The following is a 19387-nucleotide window of genomic DNA, read 5'->3' as shown; positions in this document are numbered from 1 at the left end:
AAGGTCTGCAGGGGGAGGCTCCAATCTTGCCAAAGGACCGTGGTCGTTCTTCTCTAGGAACACCATATCCAATCCGCACGATAAGTGGCCGTCTAAATGGCAGTGCAGAAATCACATTCCTGCCCAAAGAACGAAGATAATTTAATGCATTTAATATCAAACAATAATTTGGGAATAAATTCTATAATATAGATCTAGGTTCTTTGCCCCCTAGAAAATATTTGTTAAACATTTTTTTTACGTCTTTGATTGGATGTAGATGGATTCTAATAGTACTTGAGATATAAAATAGACGATCCTTCGCACATTTTCGATTTATTATGCCGTAGAATTTAAGGAAGGTTTGCTGGTTGTCTAATGCAAGTAATCAAGTGGAGTAGATTTCTAGCAGCTTGATATGAAGGGAGGGAGCTCTTGTCGACAACCTTCAAATTAAGGATGAGTTATTCTTTCTCATTTCTTTTTTTCATAATATGATCCTATAAATTAGATTTAACGGGAGAATTGCAATACTTTGTCATACAGTTTGTCTTTGGATATGATCAAGCTAAAGAGTAGATCAATTTATATATAGATGAATTTCTGTAGAACAAATGTGGCACAGTTGGGATAGTGAGCCTAGATTTCCAATTAATTAGACACATGATTACACCTTTATCATAAAACATTATACCAAAAGGGAATTATTTATCATAAAGAATTAACGATTATATTTATTATATTATGTGAAATTAAATTTCTTATAAAAAAATTCAATTAGAACTCAAAATTTATATCAAACATAACTAACACATAATAAAAAAAATAATGCTAATTAGTAAAAGGGGAGCACAAATGCTACCAAGATATAAACCATCCAATACTAGTAGTGAAAGAAAATTTAATTATTATCTAAAAAAATAAAATTGGTAATAAATAACTAGTAAAAGTCACTAGAAATTTAACCACTTTATATATATATATTGGTCAATCTAATTATAGACGAAATGGTATTTTTTTATGGGAATCTAGCAATATTTTTATACACGATCTTTATTTTTTGTTATTTAAAATACATTTTTGAATGCATTAATAGATTAAAACACATTGAAAAACCTTGGGGCACTCATTCTATAAATTAAACAAATTAAACTTTCTATAAATTAAACAAATACTCAAGTTTTTAAAAGTCTTGCTAAAAATACTTAGAAAAAATGCCAACAATTTTTTTTCTTAATTTTTTCTTCACGACTAGTTCCTAATTTTTTCTGAACAGCTAATTCTGGGCAAGGATGCTTTTTTGCTATTTAAACCTTTGTGAAGATTGATTTTTTCACCATTTGTCCCGAAGATAGAACCACATTAGTTGGTTCGAAACACATTAGTTGGTTCAAAACATAGTAGTTGCTCCAAAACGTTCACCAAATATACACTATGTGATTATTCCCAAAGACATACTTATTATCAATATGGATCACAAAAGTCTAAGATTTAACAAAAATCATTTCGTCTCTATAATATGTATGATTTAATATAACGTTGCTAAGTACTTTGCTTATTAAGATATCAACATGGTTGCCTTTAAAAAAAACCCAAAAAATAACTCAATTCGTACTAAGTACCTTGCTTATTGCCAATAAACATAATTGCCTTAAAAATATAAAAATATAACTAAAAAAATACATTTTTATAAATAATTAATAAATACTAACTATTCCAATATATCTTAATTATTAATATTTTAATTTTACAATTAAAAATTAAAATTCACATCCTTCTCATTGTATCTTTGCAATCTTCTTAAAATAAGAATAATGTAAACGAAGAACATAAACGAGTTTACAGAAGTCAAACAACTTTTCAAATTTAAATTCCGCATGTTCTAAACCTTAGAAAAGGGTATTTACAATTTAATACAATATTTCAGAATTAAAATATAAAACTATATTATAAGAAACTCTTATATCTATATATATAAAAAATAAAATAAAATAAAGAATATAAATATTTTATATCTAGGAATATTTGATAGTAAATCACAATAAATAAATTAGATATATGGTAATTAATATTTAAATTTTTTATTCAAAAGTCAAGATGTGTACCATTGATGTTTGAATTTTTTAGTTCCACTAAAATATCAGCAAAATATTTAGATAACTTTTCTTTATTATTTAAACAAAGTTACATTCGATTAATTATTATTATAAATATTAAGTTCGATTAATTAATATTATAAATTATAAATTGACGGTTAATAACTAGTAAATCAACATAAAATTTATTATTTAGATTTATGGGTTGAGCTTGAATATTTTGGGGAAAATTTTGGTTCTCCATTTATTTGTTTGGGTTTAAGTTGGTGAGACATGTTGTAACTGGCCAACTGGCTAATTGGGCAATCGATCGCTGATGATTCAAAATTTACCACATCTAAAAAAACCCATTCTAATTTTATTAAAAAAAGTAAAAATACATCTGCGTATAAAAATCACGTGAATTCAATATCCCAAATAACAATCCTGACAAGAATAAAGGACAACCCTAGCCTATACATCTGCTGTTAGCAATCCCACCAATAAAAAACACAGTTCGCCTTCATGTTTGAGGCTTATTTTAACTACGCCACTAATGGCCGTAGATTTTACATCGCTTATTCTAACTACGCCACTAATGGCCGTAGATTTTACATTGATTATTCTAACTACGCCACTAATAGCCGTAGATTTTAAATAAATACCGATCCTTCAATGTGTTCAGATCCTTGTACTCGTGAAGTATTCTGATCTGGTTATTGATATTTCCTTCTCTCTAGCACTTGGGAAGGTCTGCAGGGGGAGGCTCCAATGTTGCCAAAGGACCGCGACCGTTCTTCACTAGGAACACCATATTCAATCCCCATGCCAAATGGTCGTCTAGATGGCAGTGCAGAAACCACACTCCTGTCCAATGAACGAAGATAATTTGCATTTAATATCGAGCGGTAATTTGGGAATAAATTTGGTATGATAATAATCAAATTGAAGAGCAAACGAGTTTATATATATATATATATATATATACCTGGATTGTCAGCTTTGAATCTTATTGCAACCCACCCGCTTTTTGGAGCGATCACCGTGTTGCGCTGCGGAGGATCAACCAGATTAAACTTAAGCGGGTCGGTTATTGGGTTATAGTTACCGAAACCTTGTCCCACCACGTAAAAGTTGTAACCATGAAGATGCATTGGATGGTTCTCTGCCACGAAGATGTTTGTTGTCTGATACACCAGTTGTACTGTTGAGTTATATGTGACAACTCTCACTTTTGTTGCGAGATCAGGAGCCCAAAGTCTTTTGGGAATATCGTCCCCTGTATAGTTGAATCTAAGGGGAGGTTTTGATGGAAAATCCCTCATAAACACACCATTAATACCGAAATAATAAGCTTGAAGCAGGGCCACGCTGGGCAATACAAAGGACATGTTGTTCATGCTTGCACTGAGCCTTGTTCCGTTGGGGCCTTGACAGGTGTTTCCAGCTTCACATGGAAGTAATCCCAGACCAACTGTGGCGATGAGGCTGTCATCTATGCTATGTGGAACGTCCACCGGGAACACTTTGGAATTTAGGCTTCGCAGTGCTGTACTAAATCTAGTGACGAGCGCGGTGTCATTGTAGTATGGAAGCTTAGGTAAAATGGGGCGTGTATTTTGATGTCCCACGTACTCAAAAATTGCTGTAGTTGTAGTGTTATCGAAATCGCCTGCTGCTTGATTATTATAATCTCGGGCAGCCATATAGTATCTGCCCACTGCTTGGTCGGCGGTGACAAGAACATCAGTAGTCTGGCCGGGAGCAATGACGATTACATCTGTTTTGTATGGCTTGGTGTAGGAACCATCCACAGCCACTACTGTAAAGTTGTGGCCTGAGATCTTGAAAAAGTGCGCACTATTGAGTGCAGCATTGACCATTCGTAGAAGGTAAGTTTCTCCTTGTTTTACAAGAAACCGAAATGTTCCTGCGTCAACAATATCTACAAGTCAATATTTATCAAACTGATTTCTATAATTTCAATACCTGATCTATGCAAGGAAAGTATTAATACCTGCGCTAGAGCAGTTATACAGGTCTCCTGGCTGTCCATTTAGGGTATATGCATCCGACAAATTGGGCGCACCACCAGTGCGGAGTGCTTCGTCTATAACCGCGATAGGGTCAGCGTTCCACCATTCTCCTGTTCAATTACAGCATCGGTTTTAATCAATATTAGCCATTAAAAATACATTAATGATTTCTATGTTGAAGATCAAATTAAGCAACTCATTACCTATTATAAGAGGAGTTTCCCCATGGGGTTTAGGAAAGGGATATGTGCTTTCTTTCTTAGGGTAGATTACGAAAGCTCCATGCACAGTAGCTAGGAGCCATGACACATGAGCATGCCACCACAAGGTTCCTTCTTGATCAGTAATGTTGAATCTGTATGTGTAACGTCCACCTGGTTGAATGGGACATTGTGTAATATATCCAGGTCCATCAGCCCACCCTGTACGCAGCTGCCTCACTCCATGCCTGACAGATATAAGGACGAATCTTATAATTTATACCCATCAAATATATCTGTAAAGACCGCATCTATACACATCAAATCTATCTATAAACATCAGCAGATAGGCAACGCATATCCATTATACAGATTCGTCTTAAATGTGAGTTGTGAAGTATCATCTTTCATGTTTCTGTTTTAGTTTCAAATATATCAAGGTTTTATATACAAGGTTAATGATAATGGAACCTTGATATACCTTCAACGAAACCATAAACAACAGAACCTTGAGCTAACAACGCTCATTTAAGGGGAACTTAAGGGGAATCCATATAATGGATAGGCGATGCCGCATCAAATATCTTGTTCTTCCCATTGAGGTTAGAGTGACATACCAGTGAATAGTGGCATTGTACTTGGCTCTGTTATAAACTTTAACAATAAGACTGTCCCCATTGCGTACATGAATCGTTGGGCCTGGTAGCTGTCCATTGACGACGACTAATTCATACGTCTTGCATAGCCTCGTAATATTCTTCGGTTCAAGCTGTGTAGGCGTCCAAACATCAAACATTAAATATATCCACTATTTCAGCCTCTAGGCGAAGCCTTTCATTCTTTCCTTATGGTCTATCTGGCTAAAAACTTAAAACTGGCTAAAAAAGAAAACTTACACTGAAGGTATATTTGTGGACGTCTGCATTTGTAAGGGCAGCAAAACAAGCAACAAATACGATTAGAAAAAGAAGCCTGAATGCACATACTGGTTGCAATGACATTATTACAACGCTTGCAAACCCTGAAAATGATATCTAACTAACGGCCTTCACTAACTTAATAAATAAACGAAAGAATCGTTCAGCTGCGGGTAACAGCACTCGACACTTATGCATTACTGGTCTGTGTTTCTGCTAACGAGGACCGTATATATATATATATATGAAACCAAAGTGCTGTAGCAAGTTGTCAGAAATAATTTATTGTGGAACGACAGGACAAGTGGCATTATCATTTATTTTGAGGAACGGTCGAAGCTTTCTTTACGTGAATTTTTAATCCAATCATGATAGCTACTGACAAGAGGAAAAAGTCGAAGCTTCATAGCTGGCATCTCCACAGTTCTTATCTTTGATATAAATTGCTTACATGCCGTAACACCTCTCGCGACTTGTTCTGATAATTTTTTAATATATTTATATGCTGTAACATCTTATGCAACTTTTGCTGATATATTGATAGGTTTTGCTTGTAGTTGTGGCATCTCTCGAAATCACGTTTTCCGTCATGGAATCTGAACAAGTCAAGCGTCGTGTTTGGGCGGGCACAAGCCGACGTGTTTGAGGCGAACGTTTGCGTAAAAGATAAAATCTATAAGGAGTTCCAGACTGATGAAAGGAAAGAAATGGACTTTAATCATTTAATAATCAAAATCAATATTTATGAAAACAAACGTTCAAGCAACCAATATTTAGACAAACAAACGTTAAACCATCGTCATTATTGTCATTATTGAACAAACCTTAAACCATTCTCGTTAAACGTTAAACCAATATTTTTGTTGTGCATTTTCTCGTGCGTGGAGAGGGCTCGGGGAGTGCCTACATGTTTGAGGTAGACGTTTGCGTAAAAGATAAAAACAACGAGGGGTCATCTCTTACGCTTTCTGATTGTTTAATTGATATTTTGTAATAATTATTTTTATGAAATGGCAGTTTCTTTTTCATTAAAACCGAGCTTATGTTTTAACGTGTAAATGAATTGTGTGTATTGAAGATTCTTAACGGATAGGATTATATAAATTTATGGCAGTTTCTTTTTCATTAAAAACGAGCTTCCTTTTTAATGTGTAAATGAATATGGTGTATTCAAGATTCCCAAAGGTTAGGATTACATAAATTTCATAAAAACAAAATCTATTAAATTTTAAAACAAAATTAATTAAATATTATTAAAAAAATTAAAAATTTTACATACTAAAATAGTAATGAGCCAAAAAAACCAGCGAGATGATTTAAAATGAAAATGAAAAAGTTGATTGGAGACTATTGAAACCACAGAAATGAAAATAAAAACCGATAGTGATACAATAGACGTTAAACACATACAAACAAATTTTGGCTTTATTATTTATTTTTAATTTCATTTTCAAACTTGCCGTTTCATAACAAAAATCCAATGACACAGAAACTTCCGTATGTCTAAAATGAAAATGAAAAAGTTGATTGGAGACTATTGAAACCACAGAAATAAAAATAAGAACCGATAGTGATACCATTAACGTTAAACAAACACAAACAAATTTTGGCTTTATTATTTATTTTTAATTTCATTTTCAAACTTGCCGTTTCATAACAAAATTCCAGGGACACAGAAACTTCCATATGTCTAAAGTCTTTCTCTGAGCCAATTAAATGACTGCAGTGCGCCATAAAAAAAGTCAGTATTACCATTATTTATTTTTAATTTCATTTTCAAACAATTTCATGGAAAGCTTGCCACTTCATAACAAAACACAGAAACTTCCGTCTGTCTCACGTCTTTCTCTGAGCCAATTAAATGACGCAATGCGAAATAAGAAAAATGTCGCACATGAGAATATCCATTACGGTAGAGCCGCCCACATGAGAATATTCCCAGTGATTCAATTGTTTTTCGTAATAGGTTGAAAAATCGTACGAAACATGTGTGAAAGATAACACAAAACTTTCAGTCTTATCTGCAAATGGATGGCTATAATAACAACGTAAAAACCCTCCACGTGTTGAATGCTTATAAAAAAAAATTAAGAACCTAGTGATATATACAATAAAATACACAATATACTGATGTACCGCAAGGAAGTCAGCTGATCACATTTAAGAATAAGAATAACTCCCGTCCAAGTTAAATGGATTTGAAGGATGCGTATGGTTACCAAAAGAGTCACGCGTGTCAATGATGGGTGAACTGGTGGAATGGCCGGAAATTGAAAATATTGACAATAATGACATTAAAGGACAAAATTTTATGCGATTGCAAGTCGCAGTACAATGGTTGGATAAGGTACTTGATGTAGGACCAATGACATGAAGATAGGTATATGATAGAAGAAAACACTACAACACTAATGAGATAAGAGAAATATTTTATCTTAAAAAATCACATTTTATTTTAGTTATTTTATATTAAAATTTAATATCAATTGAATTATCTTAAACATGAAATTTAAGACAAAAGCAGTTTGAGACAATAATATTTTTGGACAACTTTATATTTAAGACAAAAATATTTTAAGACAAAAAATTAAATTTAAAAAAAAAATTGACAAAAATATTATAAGACAAAACAGTTTAAGACAAGATTACTTTATGACAAAACTTTATATTTAAGACAAACTATTTGAGACAAATATTTTAAGACAAAACAGGACAAAAATATTTTAAAACAAAACTTTATATTTAAGACAAACACAATTTGACACAAAAATATTTTAAGACAAAACAGTGTAAGACAAAACTTCATATTAAAGACAAAAACTATTTGAGACAAAACTATTTTAAGACAAAACTTTATATTTAAGACAATGGCCACTTAACGAAACTCATTTAAGACAATTAACAACTAGCAATTGCATCACATGTTGCAAAGGAAAGGGCTTAAGGTATAAATTCAAGAAGAATTGTGATATATAAAAAAATATTGAAGATAAAAATTAGTAAACAAAATGTCATGCAAAGCTAGAAGATAAAAAGGAATCACTTACATTATGCCAAACTTTTGTTTCCTATTTTTATTGGTTGGAATTTATCATTATATTTTTTCTAACTAAACTATGACATAATACTTATTTTATTTTCATGTTATGCTCTCAATATTTCCAAAATTACCTGCTAGGTGGTAGGTTTCTCTTTTTGAAAGAAAATGTAAGGATATTCAAAATTGCATTCTAGTTATTAGGACTCACCTTAGAGAAAGAAAGGAGATGATAAGTTGGGGTTTGTTTTTTTAACATATTTGACTTTGTATTATTTTATCCATATCCCCTCTTTTATTTTGGCTGGTATTCAGGTATATTTCTAGAAAGTATAAAACATTTCATCAAAATCGATCTATTTAAATCCATTATTGGAATCGATCCATGTGTTGATTATAAATTCTATTAACAAAGACATCCATTTAAAATGGCATCTGGGAAGTTGGAGCCCTAGGAAATCAGAGTTAAATTGAGATTTTAATGAACCTACTTTTAAGAAAAGCCTAGGATAAAATGTATCCTAATAGGATCTAGTATAAAAATAGGAGCTAAGTATAAATGTAGACTATGAAACCGAAGCTAGTAAACCAAGTATAACATATTAGACATATATTAAAATCAGAAGAGACTAAACATACATTAATTCAATTGTAATTTTTGTCTTTTTTGTTTTTGGAAGGAAATGGTTATGTTTTAAATCAATTATTAATAAAAAGGTTGGAATCCATGAGAAATTCTTCACTATTGCTATCGGTTGATGCTTTCTGGGAGAATCCGAACAGGCAGGCTAGTTTGTTGGCTCGTTGGTGGTAACCTCAATTGTCTATTGGTAAGTACTTCCTTCTCTAACCAGTTGGGAACGATGGTCGACATCTCTTTCTCATCTGGCAAACATCTCTTCTTTCATCAATTGAAAATTTGGAATGAGTGAGTTTGGGGAATGGGTGCTTGCTAAGTATCACCCCCCTGCGCCCTCCATTCGGCCGACAACATAATAAAATTTCATTCGCATGACCAAAAAACTCTATTGAACTAACTCTTGTGCATCTAGTGGAAACTTGGGAACACGTATCTCTTAAGCTTTTTGATATTGACGAACCACCCTAAATGGCCCAATGAGTTGTTCAGGTAATTGAATTAGAATAGGGTTCGACTTCCCCGTTATGCGGTCTTATGCTGTCCTCTTAGAATTAGATGAATGACATTTTTTCCCTTCTCTAAGCAGAGAGAGTTGGTGAAAATTTGGCAATTTTTATTTGTGCTTCTAATTCACCTTGCCTCCTTCATTTCCTTAACAAGACAAATGGACACAACCCCTTTCTAACCTATAAAATTCTCCATGAATCCACCTTGGTGGGAGTCGACCTAAAATTAGACTCTACATAGGTTTTGTTTCCCCTCAGTTTGCATGAAACTCAAGTGTTGAAGATGATGATGTGCCAAAAGAGTTGCAGTTACAAAACTCCCAGATGCAGATTTGAAGCAACTTTTTAATTATCTTCTGGTCATTTGTAATGTCAGTTTGTCATGTTCATGATCATGTTGTATTATTTTGTAAGTGAGATGGTACTTACATATGATGGGCCAATTTATTATATTGTATCTGTAGCCCAACTATGACAGAGTTGTACTAGACAAATGCTTATGAGTGTTTTTTTCACCTAGTTGGCTCTAGATCCTTCTAAGTTTTTTCACTTGCGTAAAGTTGTGCAAAGACACACTCCTCCAAAGCCATAAGCATGTTCTATGTACACCTAGCTTAGTTGATGAGCTTCTTAGCCCTTGGATTATTGTTTTTTCATACCTCTCACATTGAGTCATCATGAACATCAGTCAAATTTGGTCTGAGTCAATAAAAGTCCTTGTACATGGTCACACCATTACCCCTTCTATGAGACCTCAACCCTCAACATATTTTCATGCATTACACATATTTTTATGCATCCACATGTGTGGAGCCTACCCCACTAGGGCCTTGCATTATTTGACCATCTCCTTACTTGATTTAGCATGAATCCTTGGGAAACAATGTGTTTGAAATCTAGAAACACATATCTCTTAAGCTTTTTGATATCGACGGACCCACCCCAAATGACCCAATGAGTTGTTCAGGTAATTGACTTAGAATAGGGTTTGACTTCCACACTATGCGCTTTTATGAAGGAATCACCTTAAATGTGGGAAATCCACTATTGAATTTAGCGACTTCGAGACCTCGGTGGAGCAATACCTTTCAGATCAGAACCCAGAGAAACAAGGACCCAGGTACAAAGGGGAGGAGTTGCTTTAGCCAAAATTGCATTACATTACAAGGTTTTCAATTTAACGGACCAGAGATGGGGCCACACTTGCAAATCGGTTAAGAATGTCTGCTTTCTCTATGTTTTGGTGGTTATGCCAAGGATAATTACCATAGAAACGATGCTCATGTCTTTGATTCAGGAAATCACACATGGAGTAAGCCTATGGTGAAAGGAACCCCACCCTCTCTTATGGATAGCCACAATTGTACCACAAAGGGAATGAATTTGTTTGTATTTAGTGGAATGGGAAGAACCCTCTATGGGAGTTGCATATGCTAGACACTACTACAAATACATGGGTGCAACCTAGTGTAAGTGATGAAGGACCAACAACTCGTGAGGGGCACAATGTTGCACTCATTGATCATCGTCTATATATATTTGGAGGTTGCAGAAAAGCTCAAGATGAATCTGAAGAGATACATTACAACAACCTTTACATACTAGACACAATTAACTAAATTAGGACAAGTGCTGCAATTAGTGGTACACCACTCTCTCAAAAGTAAGTGCTATGAAATTGAGTGAAACACGAAAGAAAAAATAAAAGATTTCTTGTGCAATTAATCAATCTGTGAAGAGAGCAGAAGATGGGCAGGCAAACTCTATTATGGATTTAGAATCTCATGCACAAGGGACTGCCACAGAGCCACTTTCTTTGTGATTAAATCAACCTATAGCCGCATCTGATATGTATTAATAATACATGCAATCACTACCTGTGCAGTCTCCATCTATTGCTCAAGCATGATCCGAGGCACTATATGGATTCTGGCTTTCCTTCTTCACATGCTACAGAAGAGGGCTTTTATGGTCTTGCACCGAGCCAAGGGGGAGGGTTATATGCTATTCAAACGCTTCCTACACCAGCAAATCAGGGTAATCAGTTACCTCCAGTTTAGGGAAGTGAAAAACAACGTGAGCACGAGCAACAACCTAGTTCATTAGGGTAGATCTGAAGTATGCTTATATTGTAGAGTGTAGACATCCTTTGGCATATATTGATTTATCATGTTGGTTAGCTGGATGGAAATTAAGCTTGGGATTTATCCCATTGAGAACATATTTTTCACACAAGCATGGAAAGAATGTAATTTTGTGGAGAGGACAAGTTCTGCATAGTTAGAAACCGATATCAAAAAAAATATAAGTACTTAATCCTTACATTCCCTTATGATGGAGGGTTCGACAACTTCCAAAAGGAATGTCAAGAGACGGACCCTTATCATCGAAAATGTCCGGCGAGAAACAAAACCTCATTTTGGTGGGCATCTTGGTCAAGCTTCCACAATGCAAACTAACTATAGTCCAGGAATCAAAAACCCCTATAGTGGAAAAACATTGGAAATATAGGTGGAATCTGTTATAAATTTAACACTTTCCACGCTGCTTACCAAACCAATTTGACGTTGGTCTACTCTGTCCTGTGAGAAGCATAATAATGATGGACTCCCAAAGAAATTCAAAACCCAATCTGTTTCCTACTCATAAATCCCTCTCGATTCCCACTCGAGCCACTTCATTTTCCTCTTCTACTTCGCCTTAATTTCCTAATTTAGCTTTTTTGGTCGGATCTATTTTTCCAAGAAAAAATTCACATGTTCAAACCCCAGGCGCCCTTGGAAAGACCATTTCTTGTTATTCTTCACAGCGTGCATGCGCTCTCCTGCAAATCATCCATGTTCATTTAGTTTCCACCAACATAGAAAATCATAATAAAGGAAATTCATTCCCAAATTGTAACTGATTAATACTTGTTTTAAATCAATCTATGGCACAAATTATTTCTATCGTTTAACATCAAAATCAACGACTCACAACGGCATAGGTGGCATGGGAGGAGAGTTTATTTCAGAGGGGCAAGCCTTATGACATAATTAAGACAAAACATATCAATTTAAGACAATATTATCTAACAACTACAAAATTGACTCTCACAATGTGCCCTAAGTCCACTAGTTTGTAGGATACTATTATCACCCCAAGAAACTCACCTAGGTTGTATATCAATGATGCTCGGGAACATTACAAACTCAACAAATTGTTGGAAATATGGTGGATGAATGAAAGAAATGTTGCATATTCAAGCCAGATAACCACTTCTACTATGCTTAACCCCATACATGGGTGAACACCCACATACTACAAGGCTTTTAACCACCAATTACTCACAATTTAAAGAAAATGTGATGATGGAGAAGACTGATCACACCAACAGATGCACAGGACCCTGTGATGGCCGGCTGCAACCAGTTAAAAGGTCTGTAAATCTGTTATCTAATACTCAGACAGGATGACAACTCTCTGGCATTAAACAACAGAAACCTGCAAACAAATTCAATGATACATGCTAAGTCCTAACAAAGAGGTGGAATGACAGCCCCTCTAATGCTAAATATTAACAGCACATGAAATAAATGTCAAACAGGCACAGCCTGGAACAAGGATAAGAAGTGGAAAGTGAGCAATCAACAGCAAAAGAAGCTTGTATTAGCTAGAAATGAAGCCCAGAAGCTGTAGGTCTCATAGTAGTTACAGTCTCCAGAAGTTGAAATTTACACCAGAATTACATTCATCAACCTGATTGCCTCATTTTTCTGGGTATATATAGAATTTGTTTGCAAAATCACTTTGCTAGGCTATGCGTGGAGGTGTCTTAATTGACCACCAACTGCATTTACAGTTAGATATGGGTCTTCTGCTACAGTCTGAATGCTTTAATGAACAAAATGGCTCTTTCTGTACTCTGGTGTACTCCTTGAACAGGTAGAATGTTTCATGAATAAATTTCCATAATTTGCTGAATGAATCCAACTGCTCAAGGCATTACTTTCTCGTCCTCGACCATGCTATTCTTGAATCCAGGTAGCTGAGGAATTAATGTACACACTATTGTATTATCACTCCCTTCTTTGCATGTATGAGCCGAGCCAAAAACACTAAAAAACGCCTTGAAAATGGACGAAGAGCCGAGAATGAATGATGGCCATTGGATGGTTCAGATGGACGGCCTGGATCTGTTGGCAGGAGGCAATGGGAAGGCACAAAGGCGTGATTGAACATGAGCCGTTAGATCAGAGAACTGGATGGTGAAGATTTGATCATAGGGAGCTCAACAAGAAAATTGGGTGGAGACAGATGTGGGCCATTAGATCGCGGTGGGAGAGATCGGACGACTATCGGGAGTGGGAGCTGCGTGAACGTTAACGAGCGGGAGACATATAAACAGGTGGGAAGCGGAATGAATGAGGACCGTCAGATCATGGGATGGGTGATCGGACGGTCGACGGGCGGTTAAGATAATCGGCGTTTATGTGCGGGGAGCCGTACTGAGAGGGCGGTAAGTGGCCTCCCCGCATCGCTTTTGGGCTACGACAGTTTTCGTACAGGGTGGTACGATACAATGGAATGGTGATGCATGTCTGATGGGATGGCGGGGAAACCGCTTTCCCTGAGAACTAACGGGTGTGCAGGTCTGTGGAGCAGGGACTGCGAATATCGTTGGATCAATGGGTAGAGGATCGGGCGGTCAGAATTTAACGCACATGTCTCGGGGTGATGTGACAGGTAAGGGGCGGGGCCGGGTTTTATTTAAAGCTTAGGGTTATAAAATTTATTATATCTGTGGGGTTATGGATTAAAACCTTAGAGACAGGGATTAAACAAAAAATGCGTTTAAACAAGGTTTACATGGGATATATGGGTTTTGAACAAGTTATAATGGTTTTCGGGAGTTTATAAAGGGTAGAGGGGTTTAATAGCATTATAAATAAAAGTGCCCGGGGGAGGGTTAGAGGAACTTGGGTTTAGGCGAGATTTTTTAAAACAACATATGCCCAGGAGCCAAGGAAAACAGAATTATAACAGGTTTATAATGATAATAGAGAAAAATGGCACTAACTGGGTTAAGGGAGAGTAGGGAAAATGAAAGGGAAGGAGGAAATGAAGGTGGCAGGAGTCATAAGGATAAAGCAAATGGAAAGGGAAAGATTGAATGAACTACTGCTAGCCCCTCCATTTCAGAAAACACCACGGCCAAGCTGTCCTTGACCCTAAAAAATGCTCAAACATGTAGCAGTTCTAACAGTTGGCTCCTTCCGGGGATGAGATCCTCCCTATGAGGTCTCAAGAACCTGCAGACCAATGCCTTATTGATGAAAACCAATTAGCAAAATTCCTAGTGTTCCATTGGGCATGGAGTCTATTTTGCCTACAAAACTGATAAAAACAAAATATTTACAACTTTTAAGGCCAAAGGACCTTAAATCATATAAATTTTCAGAAAACGCCCATTAACTGGGCCGTCAAAAACTGGCTCTCCTCCCATACTTTTCAGTATGAAGGTGTTGTTCCCATGAATCTGTGAAATGATAAAAGGACCTGTCCAGAAAGCATCAAACTTTCCATGATTTCCTTTCTTTTTCTTTAGTGCATCCCATTTCAGAACCAAGTCACCAACCTGAAAATTATCTATTTTTGTCCCTTTGTCAAAAGCATCCTTGATTCTCTTCTGATGTGCTGCAGCCTTTTCCACCAGTTGTTCTCTAATCTGATGTAACTCTGTCAAATCAGTGATTCTTCTTGCCATGTCTTCTTCCTCATTCTGCTCTTCTTGAAGGAACTTTGCCACAGGGAGAGTTAACTGAATTGGGAATACAGCCTCAGTGCCATACACCAGTTTGAATGGAGAACTCCCTGTGGATTTCTTGATGGTCACTCTGTCAGCCCACAGTGCATACTTGAGCTTTGAATCCCAATTCCTTTTATTGTCCTCTAACAGCTTTTTAATTATCCTGATCAGACTTTTATTAGAGGACTCTGCCAGACCATTTCCCTGTGGATAATATGAAGTGGAATGAACAAGTTTAATTCCCATTGAATCACACATTTCCACCAGTTCCTTTGCCCTGAAAGCTGCTGCATTATCTGTAATTAATTTGTGTGGGCAACCAAATCTGTTGAAGATATTCTCTGTTAAAAACTTGATGACCACATGATGGTTAGCCTTCCTGGTAGGGATTGCTTCAATCCACTTAGTGAAATAATCAGTGGCTACTAATATCCACCTGTGCTGGCCACTGGAATATGGATTGATTTCTCCAATAAAATCCAAGCCCCATTGCTGAAAAGGTACTTTTGCCTAAATTGGTTTTAGGGGCAGGGACTTCAACTGCTATATTCCTTCAAATCTTTGGCACCTGTCACAAGATTTAACAAAAACAAATACATCAGAAAATAAAGTGGGCCAACAGTACCCAACTCTAAGAATTTTGTGGGTTGTGGTTTTCCAGTAATGGTGCCCTCCACACATGCTGTTATGAAACTGCTGCATAACTTCTTTTGACTGTTCATTGTCCAAAAACCTTAAAAATATTCCAGATGGATCCCTCCAGTAGAGCAGATTTTCCATAATGCAATACTTTGCTGCTCTAACTTTTAAAGTTATAGCTTGACTTGTGCTTAATCCTGAAGGGATCTCTAGCTTCAGCAAAAAATTAATTATTTTAGCATACCATTGACATGAAGCTAGATTCTCAGCCACTGACTGCTTTCTCTCTGCTTCAACTGTTTCCTCCATTTCTGCCTGATCATTTTCTACATTTTCATATAAGAAATTAATATCTAAGGACTTGCAATTTTCCTCAGCCAATAACTTGGCAAGCCGCTGACCTCTGACCAGCTTGGTGGGCTTCAGCTCTATATTAAATTCTATCATTTTTGCAATTAATTTTGCTCTTCTTCCATCAGCATCAGGTTGTGTTAGGACATATTTTATTGCAACAGATCGTACATATGCAATTATTTTTGAATGCAAGATATAAACTCTGAAAGCCTTCAAGGATTTGATGAGAGCATATGCCTATTTTTCCATAATATCATACCTTAGTTCAACATCCCTCAAGTTCTTGCTGAAAAATGCTACCGGATGTTCTGAACCTTCCTCATCTTGCTGCAATAAAACAGCTGCAATGGTGTCTTCAGAGGCAAATGAAAACACATGAAACTCCTCACTGTAATCTAGACTTATTAATGTGGCAGCCTCCATAATAGCTTTTTTTATAGAATCAAATGATTTTCTAGCTGCATCAATCCACCTTACCTCTGATCCTTTCTTTAACATGGAGGTCACATGCTTTACCAATTCTGAAAAATTTGGAATAAACCTCCTTACAAAATTAATTTTGCCCAGAAAGGACTGAATATCTTTCTTGGATCTAGGAACAGACACAGTCTGCATTGCCTTCACTCTTTCCGAATCAATCTGAACACCTGCAACAGATACAACATGTCCTAACAGCTTGCCCTCTTGTAAAGCAAATTGTGATTTTTTGGTATTGACTGATATTCCAAACCTTCTGCACTTCAAGAACACTTTTTGAAAATGTTGTAAATGATTTTGATGGCTACTGGAATAAACTGTTATATCATCAAGGTAGATAAGCACAAATTTGTCCTTCTCTCCCACAAATGCTATATCCGTAGCTCTCTGAAAGGTGTCTCCAGCATTCATCAATCCAAAGGTAATTTTGGCGTACATAAAAGTGCCCCAAGGAGTGGTAAATGTAGTCTTTTCTTGATCATTTGGGTGCACGACAATCTGATTAAAGCCTGAAAATCCATCCAAAAATGACATCACTTTAGCACCTGAGACCTTTTGCAACAAATGCTCCATCTTTGGTAGAGGATAGTTATCTTTCTTGGAGCATTTGTTCAAATTTCTGAAATCAACACACAGTCTGATTTCTCCACTCTTCTTCCTCACCACCACTAGATTGGCTACCCACTTTGAATACCTGAGAGGGACAATGATCTTGGCAGCCAGCAATTTTTTAATTTCTTTTTCAATTAGTGGAAGAAGCATAGGATTTATTGGTCTTAGCTTTTGTTTGAAAGGAATGGTGTCTTTTTCCAGAGGATTTTGTGCTGAATTATGCTTTTATCATACATTTTCAGGTCACTATACTCCCAGGCAAACACATCAGCAAATTGCCTCATTAAATTGCAGTATTCAGCACTTTGATCAACAGACAAATGAGTAGACAAATTCACATACCTAAGCTGACCTGGACTTCCTATATCATGCTTACAAACTGCAGATTCGTCTTCTTTTTGGGCAGCTTTGTAAGGCACATCATTCTGGTCAAATAGTCTTTCAAGAGGAATTAAGCCTTTAGGAATATGGTTACTAGGAAGCTGGAAAATGCTGTTTTTACCAATTTTATTTCTGAGCTGGGACTGGGAATTTTCTAGCAAGGCTTCATTTTCTTGGTCAATTTGCATTTCAGAAAATTCATCAATGACTTGCAAGAACCTATTCAACTTATTATCATCATCAAAAACTTTCCAATGGTGGACATTGTCAGGCAAGGATGGTCTGTACTTGACTTGAACTTCATAAACTAATCTGGGAGGCATGGGAGGTATGAATAGACTAGCAGAAACAACAAGTGAATCAGCAAGCTAATTTTGTGCTCTAGGAATGTATGAAATACAGAAATAATCAAAGGAATCTTTGATTCTCCATACCTCATCTCTGTATGCTTTCAGCCTTGGGCTCTTTGCTTGAAATGTCTTATTTACCTGTTGAATAATCAAATCAGCATCTCCAAACACCTTCAGGTTCTTGATTCCTCTGTCTTTTGCTGCATTAAGACCCAACAACAAAGCTTCATATTCTGCTATGTTGTTTGTGACTTGAAACACCAGCTTAAAAGACAGCTGAATACTTTCTTTCTTTGGAGATACTAGCACCACCCCTGCTCCAGCAGTCTCCCTAGAACATGCTCCATCAAAGAATAACTCTTAAATCTGACCTCCTTGTTCCTCTTCAACCTGAACTGTTGGTTTCTTGAGCTGCATTGAGGCCTTCCGAGATTCTTCTATTTGGAGAATACATGCTCCAAAATCAGTGTCCACTGCATATATGGGATGATTTGTAGGATTCTTCTCATCACTAATGATGTATGCAAACTGTGCTTCTCGGTATAACCTCCTGCTCTCTCTTCCAAACACTGGGACAGTTGCATAAGATAGATCATTTTGAAGTGTCCCACCTAGTCTCTTAATCCACCCTCTGGACAGCAGCATGCCAAACTTAGGAGGGACATCTGCTACCACAATATCCATCATCATACTCTTCATGGGCAGTTGGGTTAAGGTAATAGCTAGATCTTTAATCAATCCAAGACATTTCACCTTCCTTGAATCAAAAGAAAATAAATCATAATAGGGTCTAGTGATATCAAGGCCTAACTCTTCCATAACAGCTTTAAGCATTAGATTGTGGCTGGCCCCTGTGTCTAGCAAGTAATTGTGGAGGATTTTGTCATGAATAGTCAATGAGACATAGAGGGATGGAGAACTATTATTAGCAAGTTCAATCATAGGGCTGAGCACAATGGCAGGCTTGTCATCTTGCAAATTGACAGAGTCAGTGGAGGTTTGTTTGGTTTCTAGCTTAAGGGTTTCAAGGATAGGCTTTCTAAATACTTCACTCTTCACCAACTCAACCAGAGGCACAAATATTTTCAATTTCTGAACTTCTAACTCAAAACTGAAAGAGGAAGATGACTTATCAGAACTTTTTACCTCTTGAACTGGAGCTTTGAGGATGACTGGATCAGCTACTGGTCTTTTCTGCTTGATATTCTATGTTTCTGTTTGGACAACAACTCCTTGGGCAGAATTTTCTCTGACATTCTTGGCATTGGATCTCAAATTATATCTCTGCTGGTCACTAGTTTGTAGAACAACTTCCCTGTCCCATTCTTGATTATCTTGTTTCTATAGCAGTGATTGTTCATACTCAGTCAATGTCAAAAATGCAGTGCTGCCTTTA

The 19387-nt window shown here is 36.3% G+C and overlaps 1 protein-coding gene across 1 annotated transcript; it reads right to left on the bottom strand.

Moving 5' to 3' along the window:
- Positions 1 to 2427: 2427 nt before the first annotated feature.
- LOC149165001 (laccase-3-like) lies at positions 2428 to 5402 on the bottom strand. Its single transcript, XM_089431057.1, has 6 exons — positions 5187 to 5402; positions 4908 to 5059; positions 4294 to 4538; positions 4072 to 4200; positions 3043 to 3984; positions 2428 to 2921 (listed from the first exon to the last, which is right to left on the bottom strand). Exons 1-6 carry the CDS (start codon positions 5289 to 5291, stop codon positions 2791 to 2793), a joined length of 1704 nt encoding a protein of 567 aa, XP_089287183.1. The 5' UTR covers positions 5292 to 5402; the 3' UTR covers positions 2428 to 2790.
- Positions 5403 to 19387: the final 13985 nt, after the last annotated feature.

Source organism: Pinus tabuliformis, chromosome 5_1 (assembly GCF_031772625.1).
Source record: "Pinus tabuliformis cultivar Carrire ecotype Pingquan chromosome 5_1, CPIR1, whole genome shotgun sequence".
Lineage (NCBI taxonomy): Eukaryota > Viridiplantae > Streptophyta > Pinopsida > Pinales > Pinaceae > Pinus > Pinus tabuliformis.
The sequence above is the reverse complement of the archived record's forward strand: the minus strand, read 5'-3'. Positions and strand labels throughout refer to the sequence as shown.

What these genes read in the sequence shown, in the direction of transcription:
- LOC149165001 (XM_089431057.1), bottom strand. Translation starts at nt 5,291, where the DNA reads ATGTCATTGCAACCAGTATGTGCATTCAGGCTTCTTTTTCTAATCGTA. An exon ending in TACAATGCCACTATTCACTG is followed by an intron (nt 4,539 to 4,907) that starts GTATGTCACTCT and finishes TATATCTGTCAG; the next exon opens with GCATGGAGTGAGGCAGCTGC. An exon ending in ATTCAAAGCTGACAATCCAG is followed by an intron (nt 2,922 to 3,042) that starts GTATATATATAT and finishes TTCATTGGACAG; the next exon opens with GAGTGTGGTTTCTGCACTGC.